The sequence below is a fragment of the Cibotium barometz genome, chromosome 52 (assembly GCF_041138505.1).
Source record: "Cibotium barometz isolate CiBa-2024 chromosome 52, ASM4113850v1, whole genome shotgun sequence".
Taxonomy (NCBI): Eukaryota; Viridiplantae; Streptophyta; class Polypodiopsida; order Cyatheales; family Cibotiaceae; genus Cibotium; species Cibotium barometz.
In genome coordinates, this window is record NC_141097.1 from 42,585,913 (window position 1) to 42,601,640 (window position 15,728).

Genomic DNA, 15,728 nt, shown 5'->3' on the forward strand with positions numbered 1-15,728 from the left:
TACACATCATGTGATAGGTATGAGCTATTGACTATGCACAGTCATTTACAAGGGGTTTGAAATAAAAGAGTTGCTTCAAGAAGCAGGTTAACATCTAAGATCTCTAGATCGTATCGCACTCGCCTTGAATATGCCGAGCTAATTGCATGTCCTTGGCAGAAATGGTAATCCTCTTTGCATGATAGGATCCCCATTGTGCACATTTAACATATAGCATCTATCAACACTTGATACTCTGATCTAGCATTACGCTAAAATGTGAATCCTCTTTTCTCCGAACGATTCACATTCCATATATCCATTGCTACAATGTCTCTAATAAAGGTGTTCCACGTCACTTTTTCTATTGCAATTATGTGAGAATTCCCAAATGTGTTATCTTGCATTGACGGAGAATTATTGCAGTCCCCTAACATAAATGCATTTGTCAACCACGGATAGACAGCCAGTCTTCTCCAAAGTTTTGCACTTCTAGTTGACGTTGTCGGTGCATATACATTCAAATTCATGCATTTGCTCATTGCAGCACAATTGATGAGCTTCAGAAAAAGAAAGATGGAACGCTAAGACTCTGTGTGGACTACAAAGGTCTACGTGCCTGACTAATGAGCAGTTCCCGAATAAAAAATACTAAAATCTTTAAAAAAAGCCTATTTTTCCAGCAAAAGCATGCTGATTATGTTCCTGCAAGCAACCACATCCGGATTTGCCGAGGCAAAATAATCCCATAGCAACCTCCATTTATTTGGATCATAGAAACCTTGTACATTATATGTTACATATTTACATGGTGTCGTGTCCATCATGCAATATAGTCATTTACTAATACCAAATCTCTCTGCAGCTCTCCATACATTTGTTGCAAGTATTCCATTCCTCCCTTCACCGCATTCAACCAATTCATGGATGTACATGTGGTTGATTCGCCCGAGGTTGAGGCCATAGATGTTTTATCCCAGTGCCTCGCAATCAAGGGCTTATATTTCAAGGCCACTATTTTTCGAGCATTTGGTGTTGTCCAACCGTCGACATCTTTTATTGGTTGATTTGTCTGTTTTACACAGGTGTGCAGACGGGCAGAAGCAACAGCAGGTACAGTCGACTCTGCTACACCAGCAAGAATAGTCGACTCTGATACGCTAATTACACACCATACTGAAGCGACGGCAGGTACAAGCGGACGTGAAGCACAGCAGGAATAGAAACGACGGCAGGTACTAAGAAGAACCGTCACACACTCAGGTTTGCAAAATCAACCTCTCTCACACACACCATAAGAAGTTCACACACACTTACTCACTTACTCAAATAAGTGAGTGTTCACACACACATACAAGGACTGTTCACACACAGATACAACTGGGTACACAAACAGGGGTACACATATACGATGGATACACACACAGAGACTCCAAATACCTAACAAGGACCATTTGGGTGGTCAAATGGTGACATTATGATGAAGCTTGAAATAAAAGACATGGCTAATCCCTCATTAAACCACTAAGATAGCGATTCTGTTGACTCACATTATGGAAAATGTAGCAAAGACATTCAGGCATAAACCGAAGATTGGCAGCTTCCCCCCAAATTAAAAGGTAGAGTCCCATGTAGAGTAATTTGCGCTGTTGAACATCTTCTTGGATAGCATTTTGACTGGTTGAAAGCCTGCAATTTCCACAAATCACCGCAAGCATGTGATGTTAGAAAGAAAGACCACACTTATTCAAAGGTTGACCTAGCTCCGAACCAAACAAAGAATGCAAGTCACTATCCTACTGCTTGATAGGGGGCATCCAAGCTTTGAGTACCAGATAGTGCTCTTGCGATCCAGAAATTTACACCACTTTTTGTAGTTTTCAAATAATGAATCCATAAGTTTGTCAACAGCACGGTCATCCAGCTGAAACATTTTAAGACTTGATCAGAAATCTAATAAAACCTGTTGGGAAGAAGCACAGGCATGTAAAAATACCTTAAGGTTGAGACTGGGTTTTGGATATAGCCGCACGTGCATGTTGGCAAGCAATAAGATAAGGTGCTCCCTTTGATTGGCAACATTATCTTTCTGCATGTCAGCATATCAAATTGATCTCAAACGAATGTAAGTTCTTAAAAAAGAGCAAAGCGAAATATTACAAGAGAATCATGAACATAAGCATTTATATGAACACCAGAGAAGGTCAAGAAGAGAGAAGACCTGGAACCCAAACATGGCCTGCAGCCAATCCAAGAGGTCTGACATAACTGGCTTGGTCAGTTTTCTGGTTGACGGACATGATAATGAGCGAGTATATCTCAGAGCAGCTACAGCAGCACGTATCTGCTTGGCACACTCACAAAACAAAACAGGGACAATTTAAGACTTGAATATATTATATTACAACTTCTAACTTTGATAATTCTAAGTCACTAAAATTAAGCTTAAAATGTGAAACTATAGGTGGTAGCTAGAAAGGAGTACAGTCTGGCGCTTCTGTTACAGTACCTCAAGCCCTTTTTGCAACCTGGAAACCTCCTGTGCCTTTCCAACCAGAGAACTGTACAACCAGATTCCCTCCGTCTATGGGCATGAATTTTGACCACCCCTTTTGTTTCCCAATTTTGAGCCCTTGACTGCTCACTGCTAACCCTTTTCCTCTGTGCACCTTTAATTTCAAGGGTATTAAGTATTATCCCCCCCCCTCCCCCTCTCCTTCAAATGTATTGCTCTCCCTAAGCAGGCCTTCTCTAACAAAGACCTTACATCATCCCCCGTTTTCTTGATCTGGCAGCCAACCATGCCCAGGTTTTCCCTATCTGAGAACTGTGCATCCAGCTTTCATCCCTATATCCTATCTCCACGTGCATACATTTTAAACATCCCTCTTGATTCCCAATTTTATACTGCCTGGCTTTCATCCCTATATCCTATCTCCACGTGCATACATTTTAAACATCCCTCTTGATTCCCAATTTTATACTGCCTGGCTGCCTGTAGCAAGGTTGGTTGCCTGGCACAAAAGTGGTGGCTCTTCTCTGGACAGTATGTCCAGAGTCCTCAATGCTCACAGCGCAGCACACGTATGGATAGACACAATGGGGTGGAAATTAACATGAGTAACAAGATTGGAAGAGTGACAAGAAGACTGGACAACACTTGTACTACTCCAAGACACTTTTCCATGCCCTTCACTGTACCATGCACACCCAGCAGTGGTCACAGTGAGTAGGACGACACAAAGGTACAAGTGACTGCAGCACCCAAGGTTAAGGATAGGATATAGTATGAAGGATGAAGCATGAAGCAAGAAGGAAGTCCTCCAAGATGAGTTGAGGGACCATTTAAACTTTCCTGCAAGACGTGGGTAGAGTTGGTGGAGTCATTGGCATCTCCTATCTCTGGTAGACGCCATCAAAGTGACAGCCTTTAGTGGAATCTGCTCTCTCTGGTAGATGCCTATTGGAGTGTCAGTGCGGTGGCTTCAATGCCACTGCATGCACCTCTCATATATCCATTGGTGGTGCGCCTCCGTTTCTGGACAGTCCACCAAATCCTCCGGAATGGTTCCTGAAGGGTTTATCCATTGTGGCGGTGTTATGGTGTAGGGATGTGGCAGTGTTACAATGTGCCAGTGTGCCAGTGTTAGTGTGGCGGTGTGACACGCCAGTGTGGCGGTATTACGGTAGATGCCCATTCAAATGTCAGTGTGGTGCCTTCAATGCTAGTGCATGCACCTCTCATGTATCTGTTGGTGGTGTGCCTCCGTTTCTGGATAGTCCACCGAATCCTCCGGAATGGTTCCTGTAGGGTTTATTCACGTGGCGGTGGTACAGTGTTACTTGACACCTAGGTTGGACATCTCATCATCTCTCTCTTCTCCCCTCTCTAGGAGTCGGCGCCCTCCTTCAAGAGGCTCTATGGCTGTATTTTCTGCACTTTCTCCTTCCCTAAATCCTATCCAAGCTTGTTAGAGTGTTTTCCAAGCTTCCAAGAGTGTTTCCAAGCCATATTCACTCTCCTACACACTCCCAATGGCTGAAATTCAGCAAAACAACCCTTTTCTTTATTGTAATTTCTGGTCTTTTGGCTGAGGACCATAATTTCAGCCTTCCTTTGTCAAGTTGAACCATAGGGTACATGATCGTTTGAAGGCCAAGAAAGCTTAATCATTTATGGATCATGCCATGGCAATGACAGCTCAAGAGTTGCACATGCAACTAAGGGAAGCAGCACATGCATACTTGGCTCATACTGAGGATGCCTATGGAGAAAATGCAGCCATCCCACATCTCTTGGTATCCCCACAAGTGGTTGAACAAGAGCACATGTCTAAGAGAATAAACCCTCATACAATTAGAGAGGAACCATCGATGACTTCACGCCTTGGAGGTGTACCTTATGTAGCCCGTTAAGGATGCAATGTTTATGGTAGTGGTCAAAATGTATGTCCAGTGGGTTCAAGGTGTTTCTAGACTTTACTCTGCCTCTCACAGTCAAGTGCTCATCCAAGGGGCCTGAGGAGATAGATTCCCCCTTCCTCACTCGGTCCGACAAAGAGTGCCCTCTCGTGCCTTTCCTTTGTAGCTGAGGCCATGAGCAGTTTCCTCTCTACCCAAGAAACCGGTTTACAAGGGCTACGCTTACCTATCTGTTCACAGGAGCTGCTTGACTCAGAGTTTGCCGATGGCACAGCATAGTTGTCAAGAGATGTGGGGAATCTCCAGAGATTCGTTGATGTAATGAAGACCTTCTGCCACATCTGCCACAGATCAATTGACACAAGTCGTGTGGTTTTTGGGTTGCTCATTGCCCGCCCCGACTTGGAGGGCCAGTTGAGGCTTTTCAGTGGATCCCGAGCAGCACTCCTATTCGTTATCTTGGATGCCAAGTTGGCACTGACATTTCCCCATAGCAGCAGCTAGCCCCTCTTCTTTTCAGCATTCGGAGGAAGTTGTTATAATGGATTTCAGCCAGGCTTTCCTTAGTTGGTTGAGTTGTGGTGGCGAACCAAGTTCTTCTCGCCACCATGTGGTACATCAATTCGTGTTGGGCCTTCTCCTAGGCATGCATTGGTCAGGTTCAGTAGTTGATCCGCAACTTCCTCTGGGCTAGTAGTGATGGAAGTCCTGCACAGGCCAAGGTGGCCTAGAGAGTGAGCATTGAGCCTCGTTATCAGGGGGGGCTCGGCATCATTGATCCCTCTATTCAGACTCCAAAGTCAAGCTCTGCTGGGCAAGTTGATCATTCATGGACTTCTTCCGGGTGGCGAACCCAGAAAGGCCTTTCTTTTAGCCCGAATCTCAGCCCATACCCCTCCAGCAATCCTCCCCAGCTTGAATCGAGGGGCGCCTTCGACAACCCCTCTGGTTTCGTTACCCAGTGGTCACGTGCTACATGCTTGTTCGCACGTATCTTGGGGAGCTCTGACAGCGCAGTCCCTCGAAGATTAGTTACTTTTTAGTCCCCTAGAGGTCTAGACGAGGAGCCTCGTTAGGATATGAGGCAGGGACAGACTTAGCCTTGACTTTGGTTCTTCCATCCCCCCAAAGTGGCTTACCCCAATCCTGGACCCCCCTCTACCACAATGGTTGGGAGTGTTCACCAGACATGACATACCTTTAGCAATGCATGGTGTAGATGAGAGTTCACGCCTCCTCACTTATTCTATCGGACCTCATGGCAAACTTGTCAGAGAAGAGCCCCTTCCGAGGATAACAACGAATGCACTTTGTAGAGAGTACATGTGATTGGTTTCCACGAGCATGGCCGGCACATCGACCCTCCACCGGCCAAGGTGGCCAAAGAGGGCTTTTGGCGGCTATGGTTATGGGAGGCCCGCCTGCTCACAAACCTTCAATGGGACCAAGGAGAGTGGACATGGTAGGATTCCTTTGCCAGAGAGGAGGCTCTCAAAACCCCCTTCTTTGAGTACACCGCATGGCTAGGCCGTACGATTCAGATGCCTGAGATTGAGGGCACCCCAGTAGCAACGAGGCACTGGCAGTCCCAGGGACTCTCTCCTCAATTTCTTTCAATTTTTTGGAAGAGACTATGGGACAATTTTTGGCCACGGAAGATTATACTCTTTCTATGGCAGGCAGCCCATTGGAGCTTAGCGGTTGGCACTTGGTTGGCCATCGAAGGTAAATCTGCACTCTGATCGAGGTGTGGCCATCCATAGAAGTCCCAGCTTCATTGCCTTTGGGATTTCCCGAAGGCTCAGCAGGTTTGGCAAAGGGTTCTCTGCATCTTCACTAAGGACCGGGCTCCCTCCGCAAAGTTACTTGGGGCACAGTGGCTTGGGCCACCTAGGCTGAGACAACCATGGCATATGAGAAGGAGGATGGTGGGGTATTGGCACTACAAGTTGCTCATTATCGGATCTCGACAGCTCCAGTTCCGGTCCCCTCTGCAATTCCTCCATGCTCGTGCTAGAGATGGGAGATTCACAACAGTATTGCTACGTGGCATATTTGGCGAGCTCATTGTAGCAAGGCCCTCGAGGGCCCCCATTACTCCACCAGCGGAGTCCATTGACATCATTCACTCTCTCCATGGACACTGGGGGAAACTCCACCAGGGTGGCTCTAATCGCATGCAGAGGCACCGAGAGGCCTTCCTGTGAACTTGGCGGCACGGCCCGTTTCTCACTATCAGTAGTGGTGAGCCCACCTAGCATTATAGACCACCAGTTTGGTTGTTTCCTTCCCCCCATTGTATGAAGTAGCCTGCTCCCCCTAGAGCTGCCAGACTGGGCAAGAGAGCACCACCCCTTTTTTCATTTTGATTATTGCTTCCTTTACAGAGTCGATATTGTACTTAGCCCACGTGGCTATTCTTTTTTGGTAACTAACAGAAGGATCTCTTCTCGAGGGCCGGGGGGTGTGGTGCAGGTGGTGGGGAACAACTCAAACTGAAGGTAAAATGTTGTTCGAAATACTTTTCATCATCAAGTGAGGCATACTAAGGCAAAAAGTTTATAGTGGACACCAAAAAGGAAGTAGTATTGGAGGAGAGATATTGCATGAAGAAAACCTAGAACTCAACAGAGCAATTAAGGAGCCAGTTCTATAGTCAATAGTAAGGAATTCTTTATCAATGACAAATCTTTCCCTTATAAGAACTACACATATAAGGACCGTGAGCTTTGACTCTTTCGCAATGACTTGTGACCTTTAGCCCTTGACCCTTCCATTTCATGATCCTTATGAAAGCACAACACAACACGTTGTCTCCCAATTTGGTATTCTAGAGGCTTGCTTCCTAGGTTATTGCTTATGTAAGATGATACTATCCTTCTTTACACGAGCATATCTTGTTTGTTTAAGAAATTTCTCCCAAACCTTTTACCATGAATGTGACTGAAAGCAAATAAATAAATATGCTTCTTCCAAAGTGCCACAAAGCTTACAATGTGGTGTGTCATGTCTATGAAACACAATGAAAGTAATCTCCATTGGACGTTGTGTCATTGAGGAGAAGTGTGCACTTTTGATGAATGTATGGTCTATGTGTTCAATGGTTGTTTATAAAAAAATGATTATAAAAGAGAAATGGGTGAGAGAAGAGTCTATAAGAATGCTCAAAAAGTGATGAGTTTGATGGATAGAAATTGTATTTACTGCAGTAAAAATTGTGGATGAGTTTGCCATGGTCTGCACACAATTTGCGCCACTTGTGAGCCAAGTGAGGTAGCATCCTTGTGTGATGTCTATAACCTCAGTGAAGCTATAACTCTTGATGTGTTTGGATCAATGTATTGTATGAGATTAGTGTGAGATTTTGTAAACGAAATTAGTCTCTTGTTAAATGTATTGAAAATATGGCTATCGAAGTGTACTTGAAAATTAGTCTCTTGTTTAAGTGTACTTGAAAATATGGCTATCGAAGCCCTCAATGCTTGTATCTAGAGAAACTCCTTGTAAATACAATATTATCAAGGTGAAAGAGAGAGGTGGGGGCGGGGGCCGGGCGCGCGGGGGCAGGGGCGGGGGTCATCTCCTACTCTTATTTTTCAGTTTTCGTGGTGTTGTGAATGATGATGTGGTTTAATCAAATTTCTTGATTACATTAATAGTGAATTAGTTCACTCTATATATATACCTAGATGAATCCAGGAACATGCCCAAATTCACCTTTTAGGAATGTGCATGTTATATACTCATGGTAGTCAACCCACAAGACTATATAACTATCAACTCCATTATGCATAGTATGGCTAGATACTACGACATCCCCACTAATGTCATCAATGCCCAATAGTGAGTGTAGAACTCTGTATCAAGATATGCTCTCACGCACGCACTCCACACACACACATAAGAGCATATATTCACACAAAACCCTTCGTACTGAGTTTCTGTCAAACCTCCGGAGATGTAGGGCAGACTCAGCCATAATGAAGCCTAGCACTAAGGGAAGTAGCAAATAGAAAGAATTAGTACAGCAAATAAGTACTTGATAGGGCAAATGCACCGCTAAAGATAGAAAGAATAAGCAAAATATCAATTGGCCGCAACATGGACGAAAACTTCACAATGTGAAATCTGCATGTCTGCTAATACGGCCTAATTATATACCTAGATGAATCCACAAACATGCCCAAATTCACCTTTTAGGAACGTGCATGTTATATACTCATGGTAGTCAACCCACGAGACTATATAACTATCAACTCCATTATGCATAGTATGGACTAGATACTACGACATCCCCTATAGAACTCTGTATCAAGATATGCTCTCACACACGCACTCCACACACACACACACACGCACTCCACACACGCATAAGAGCATATATTCACACAAAACCCTTCGTATTGAGTTTGTGTCAAACCTCCGGAGATGTAGGGTAGACTCAGCCATAATGAAGCCTAGCACTAAGGGAAGTAGCAAATAGAAAGAATTCGTACAGCAAATAAGTAGTTGATAGGGTAAATGAACCGCTAAAGATAGAAAGAATAAGCACAATATCAACTGGCAGCAACTCGAACGAAAACTTCACAATGTGAAATCTGCATGTCCGCAAATACGGCCAATATCACTCTATGTTTATCCCCCTTAGACATACCTAAGCTTCCTCTATGGGAGTGCACGGGTGTGGAACGCAGCTATCCTTGTATCTCTCCTTATTGCAATATACTCTGTCATTGTCTTCTATTGTGCTTAAGCTGTGTTTTTTGAAAAGGATCCTGCATTTTGTGAGTTTATAAGTACGCCGCCATTGTAGGTTGGCTTACATAATATCATACTTTAAATTATATGAGCACCTTCTTTGCAAGTCTAGTCAATTTTCAAGATCCTTAACCCTTCACCTTGCCTCGCCTGCATACACTCTTCAGTACCGCAGAGCTCTCAGAGGTGGGCTTAGAAGGTTTGGCCTCCATCCGCCTTCTTCCTAACATGGATCCACCTTGTGAACCCATCTCACCAGTCATTTTAATAGCCCTTACAGGTCATCTCACTACCACCTCCATAGCCCAATTGATTGGGCCTCCTCATCTGTAAAGCTCCCATAGAACATAAGGCAAACTCACCTCCCATCAAGAATCTCCCCCGTGCCGGGGGCTAAGGTTCCACTCCCCACATGCCAAGCCAGTCAGCCCTGGCGTCCCATACCACCAAAGCCTATCCTAGGGACGTTCAGCAAGACCGCTTGTGAACCGCCATGTCCATGGTAGGAGTCTGGTCAAGGCACCGACCACATCAGTGAAGTAATATGACTGAATGAATTTCAATAACCCATAAGTCACTTATATAGCGAATATTACCGGTATAAATATTAATCCAGCTATAGATAGCTAGTAGCCATGGATTATCAAAAATTATGAAGCCTAGCCACATGTAACCTACCTGAGGCCTTCCCCTAATCTCACGGCTCCGCAACCTTGACCAGATTAGGCCCTAATCCAAAGGATTAGAGTTTAGTACATAACATACTTCCCCTCTTAAGACATTTCCTCTCTAAGAAACAAAGTCAAGGAATCTCCACTCTAAACTAGCAACTCTCTCAAGTCTAGTCCTCCACCACCCTATCTTTCCACTTAATCTTATACTCAGGGATCAACTTTTTCCTAAGCTTCCTCTCCCTGAAATCTAGTATAATCTCTGGCTCTTGTGGAACAAAGGAAAAGTTCTCAACCTCTGCCCGCTCGTAAGGGGTAACAACATTATCCTCGGCTCCCAGTTTCTCCTTGAGTCTACTCACATGGAAAACTGGACACGTGCCTCATAAATAGCCCATGCCTCAACCTCCCCATAAGATGCCTAACCCAAAATCCCCGGTTAACCTAACCTAAAGTTAGACATGTTAACCTTGCTTGGGACTTGGCATGTAACAAGAAGAGGAGGGGAGGGGGGGGGGGGGAGGGGGGGAGGGTGAGGGTGAGGGTGAGGGTGAGGGGGGCAGGTGGGTGTGTGTGTGTTATCTCCTACTCTTATTTTTCAGTTTCCATGGTGTTGTGAATGATGATGTGGTTTAATCATATTTCTTGATTACATTAATAGTGAATTAGTTCACTCTATGTTTACCCCCCCTTAGGGATACCTAAGCTTCCTCTGTGCAAGTGCACGGGTGTGGAACGTAACCATACTTGTATCTCTCCTTATTGCAATATATTCTATCATTGTCTTCTATTGTGCTTAATCTGTGTTTTTTGAAAAGGATCCTACATTTTGTGAGTCTATAATTACGCCGTCATTGTACGTTAGCTTACATAATATCAGAGCTTTAAATTCTCTGAGCAGCTTCTTTGCAAGTCTAGTCAATTTTCAAGATCCTTAACCCTTCACCCTACCTCACCTGCATACACTCTTCAGTACCACAGAGCTCTCAGAGATGGGCTTCAAAGGTTTGGCCCCCATCTGCCTTCTTCCTGACGTGGATCCCGCCTTGTGCACCCATCTCACGTGTCATTTTAATAGCCCCTACAGGTCGTCTCACTACCACCTCCATAGCGCTCATTGTAGGATTCATTTAACTCTTTAGGAGTTGGGTCCAAGTTAGGGACAGATTTTGGTGATGTTCACCTTTTGTATGAGGCAGCCTAGGGCTGTAGAAAAGTACCTTTTTGTACCATATGAAATATGCTGAATTTCCAGCCATATCTCTCTCTCTCTACTCTCCCTTCTGTCTGTGTTTTGCATCAGCATGTTTCTAGTGGTGTTTAGGGCTGAAAGAAGACAATCAGAGCTTCCGCATGGTACAGGAAAGTACACGGATACAAAGCCCAAGGCAAGGAACACAGAATCGGGAAGAGCTCCCAGGAGGTTTGTTGGTGGTGTTCCACAAAGCCAGAGGGGATGGCAGTCCTGTGAGCCATATAGGTTCTCAGGCAACAGTCCCAAGGGAGGATTATCCTCCAAGGGGTGATGTGAGAGTGCCAGACTCATTTCTCAGGAATGAAGACCAAGACAGTGTTCAGAGTCAAGGCAGGAATGGATTGGGGACTGGAGGGAACAGATGCAGAGATATTATTCACAGTCAGAGTGGTTTTGGAGACCGGGCTGGGTTTTCAGTGAAAAGGGTTGCCAGAGTTGGATGGATGACAGAGGGACTCCGGGAATAGAGTGGGATGATGACAATCATCCAAGAACAGGTTCGAATCCCGTCATCAAGTTTAGCATAGGGGGATGTCATGTGCATAAAATGCCATGGACATTCTTAGATGCTAGTCCGGAAGAGGCAGCCAGAAAAAGAGTATAAGAACCAAAAGTTGGGGCACAAGGTGCAGTTTGGTCAAGGGTGGACTTTTGCAGCAGGGCATGGAAGGATTTGGTTGTGCTGTCGGCTACTTGCAAAAGTGGTCGGCTGGACCAGATTAGAGGTGGGCTGGACCAGATCAGAAACGCTGCATTTTTATGGAATAAATACCACGACTGATGGCCGACCAGCAGTCAGCCAATTCTCATTGTGTCCATGAGCCTATAAATAAGCAGTTTGCTCATTGTAGGATTCATTCAACTCTTTAGGAGTTGGGTCCAAGTTAGGGACAGATTTTGGTGATGTTCACCTTTTGTATGAGGCAGCCTAGGGCTGTAGAAAAGTACCTTTTTGTACTATATGAAATATACTGAATTTCCAGCCATATCTCTCTCTCTCTACTCTCCCTTCTGTCTGCGTTGCTGTCTGGTACATGAGACAAGTGGTTGAGATGCATATTCATCAAAGATACCATCACTTGACACAATGATCTTGCGTGCTCGCATCCCATACCATAAAAGCTTGTTTTAAGGGACCTTCAACAAGTCCACTTATGAACCATGTCCATGGCAGCAGTCTGGTCAAGGCACAGACCATCAATGAAGTAATATGACTAAATGAATTTCAATGACCCATCACTCACTATTACCAGTATGAATATTAATCTAGCTATAGATAGCTAGTAGCCATGGATTATCAAAAATTATGAACCCTAGCCACCTGTAACCTACCTGAGGCCTTCCCCTAATCTCGCAGCTCCCTGACCAGATTAGGACCTAATCCAGAGGATTAGTGTTCGGTACATAACATACTTCCCCTCCTAAGACCTTTCCTCTCTAGGAAACAAGTCAAGGAATCTCCACTATAAACTAGCAACTATCTCCCAAGTCCAGTCCTCCACCGCCGTGACTTTCCACTTAATCTTATACTCAAGGATCAACTTATTCCTAAGCTTCCTCTCCCTGAAATCCAGTATCAACTATGGCTCATGTGTAACAAAGGACAAGTTCTCAACCTCTGCAAGCTCCTAAGGGGTAACAACGTTATCCTCAGCTCCCAATTTCTCCTCGAGTCTATCACATGGAAAACTGGATGAACTTTTACAATAGGAGACAATTCTACCTTTCTCGTCCGCAACGTCTCAGAACTCTTGGGTATCCGTACATATATAAGCATTCCCTCGGAAAACTCCCTCAGCGTACGCTTCCTATCGGCATAAAACCATGCTCTATCCCAAGCACTTCTGATAGATTCCCATGCACTAACTAGCATCTCCTTCTTATCCACTAAGAAATCTCTAGCCGCATCAATCTTTATACCCTTGAGTCCCAATATAGTAACCGGAGATCTAGGTTGGTAACCGTACATCCGCATAAACGGATTGTAACTAGTAGCCGAATGCTTAGCACTATTATAGGCAAACTCAACCATTGGCATGCACCTCCCCCAATCAGATGGTCACCTAGGGACGTATGCACGAAGCATATCCTCCAAAATCTAGTTCACCTTCTCCGTCTGCTTATTGAACTGAGGATGATCAAAGGAACCCACACTCAGCAAAGTCTCCAATTTCTGAAAAACTAGCAGCTAGAAGTGACCAAAAAACTTATGAATGTCATGACTCTCCACAACATGTCATCTTGGATACAACGGACATATAACTTCGTAAAACGCTCGTTTTACTAACCTACCCAAAGCTTCCGCGCGTTACAGGTTCATGGCAATCCAACAATAAAATCCATGGAAATACTTAACCGATTTCCCAAAAGGAATCTCTAGAGGATGTACAATCCTCCACCTCTAAGGCACTCAGTCTTATTCACCTGACATTGATGACACTTCACCACATAGTCCTAGACTTCTGCCTTCATCTTAGTCTTCTTTCAGCCCTAAACACTCTTGGAAACCTTCTGATGCAAAACGCACCATCTGATGCAAAAACGCAGGTAGAGAGAGAGTAGAGAGAGAGAGTGAGTAGTGCTGGAAATTCAGTATATACTATGGTACAAAAAGGTACATATCCTTGCAGCCATGGGCTGCCTTCATAAAAAGGTTGTTAACCCTAAAATCTGTCCCCTATGGGACCTCCTATGATCCAATCCCCTAGTGGGAGAGAATCACTAAAACAAAGAGCTAAGGTGCCTTTATATAGGCCTTTGGAGCATGTGGGAAACTGGCCGACTGCTGGTCGGCCAGTTACTAATTCATAAATTCAATAAAAATACAGCCGACTGGTTCTCTTGGATGCGCCGGCTGCCAGCACCCTCTGGCCTGCAGAGCTGACAGCCCTTTGGTCATGCTGATGTCAGCCTCCATGCAGCCGACAGCCTTTTGATCCATGCTTTGCTCCAAGTCCTGCTCCATGTCCATCTTCTACTGGTTCCTGGTCTTTATCTGCTTGCCCCTTCTGGATTTAGTCTTGAGCAGGTCCATGGCATTGCTGATGCACATGACATCCCCCTATGCTAAACTTGATGACGGGAATCCAACCTACTCTTGGATGACTGTCATCATCCCAATCCTGTCCCGAAGTCCCTCTGTCATCATCCATCCCTGGCAAACCTTTTTCCCTGAAAATCCGATCTGTTCTCCAAACCACTCTGTCTCTGATGAAGATCTATGCATCTAGTCTTCCTCTAGTCCACAATCCATTCCGGCCCCGACTCTGAACACCGTCTTGGTCTTCGTTCCTGGAACTGAGTCTGGCACTCTCACATCACCCTTGGAGGATCAACCTCCCTTGGGACCGTTCCCTTAGAACCTATCTGGCTCACGGAACTGCCATCCCTATCTGGCACTGTGGAACACCACCAACAAACCTCCTGGGAGTTCTTCCCGATCTGTGTTCCCGCCTTGGGCTTCGAATCCGTGTACTTTCCTGTACCTTGGACCTGTACACCATCATCTGGGACTGAATCAGTGTTTAGCTTGGCTGAGCCTGAGGCTCTGATACCAATGTAACGCGCGGAAGCTCTGGGTAGTCTTCTTTCAGCCCTAAACACTCTTGGAAACCTTCTGATGCAAAACGCACCATCTGATGCAAAAACGCAGGTAGAGAGAGAGTAGAGAGAGAGAGTGAGTAGTGCTGGAAATTCAGTATATACTATGGTACAAAAAGGTACATATCCTTGCAGCCATGGGCTGCCTTCATAAAAAGGTTGTTAACCCTAAAATCTCTCCCCTATGGGACCTCCTATGATCCAATCCCCTAGTGGGAGAGAATCACTAAAACAAAGAGCTAAGGTGCCTTTATATAGGCCTTTGGAGCATGTGGGAAACTGGCCGACTGCTGGTCGGCCAGTTACTAATTCATAAATTCAATAAAAATACAGCCGACTGGTTCTCTTGGATGCGCCTGCTGCCAGCACCCTCTGGCCTGCAGAGCTGACAGCCCTTTGGTCATGCTGATGTCAGCCTCCATGCAGCCGACAGCCTTTTGATCCATGCTTTGCTCCAAGTCCTGCTCCATGTCCATCTTCTACTGGTTCCTGGTCTTTATCTGCTTGCCCCTTCTGGATTTAGTCTTGAGCAGGTCCATGGCATTGCTGATGCACATGACAGAACCAACAGAGGGCATGATGCTATCTGGGTGGTAGTAGACACATTGATAAAGATGGGAAGGTTTTTACCTACAAGGTCAACCATTAGAGCAACTAATTTGGCTTAGGAGTTTGTCGAGCAATTGTTTAGATTGTATGGGTTGCCTTGTGACATAGTTCTACTCTCAACACAATCCGGTACACAGACTCTATCATCCCGAAATAATAATCCATTCCGGATCAAGTACTGACTACCAACCACCCTAACAGGTGGTACGAGCCCTGATGATGCTATCTGGGTGGTAGTAGACACATTGTTAAAGATGGCAAGGTTTTTACCTACAAGGTCAACCATTAGAGCAACTAATTTGTCTTAGGAGTTTGTCAAGCAATTGTTCAAATTGTATGGGTTGCCTTGTGACATAGTTCTAATCTCAACACAATCCGATACACAGACTCTATCATCCCGAAATAACAATCCATTCCGGATCAAGTACTGACTA

General features: G+C 45.0%; 1 protein-coding gene across 16 annotated transcripts in view; it reads right to left on the bottom strand.

The window, feature by feature from the left end:
- Positions 1 to 15,728, bottom strand: part of LOC147609142 (callose synthase 5-like) — a 168,025-nt gene that overhangs the window by 124,047 nt on the left and 28,250 nt on the right. For all 16 annotated transcript variants that reach the window (XR_015264387.1, XM_086788652.1, XM_086788648.1 and 13 more), the window contains 4 exons: positions 2,201 to 2,323; positions 1,976 to 2,068; positions 1,812 to 1,903; positions 1,530 to 1,668 (listed from right to left, as the gene is read on the bottom strand). Coding sequence is in view for 15 of the 16 variants with exons in the window: in XM_086788652.1 (XP_086644778.1) it covers positions 1,530 to 1,668; positions 1,812 to 1,903; positions 1,976 to 2,068; positions 2,201 to 2,323 (447 nt within the window). In the remaining variant the exon portion in view is untranslated. The remainder of the gene's footprint in view (positions 1 to 1,529; positions 1,669 to 1,811; positions 1,904 to 1,975; positions 2,069 to 2,200; positions 2,324 to 15,728) is intronic.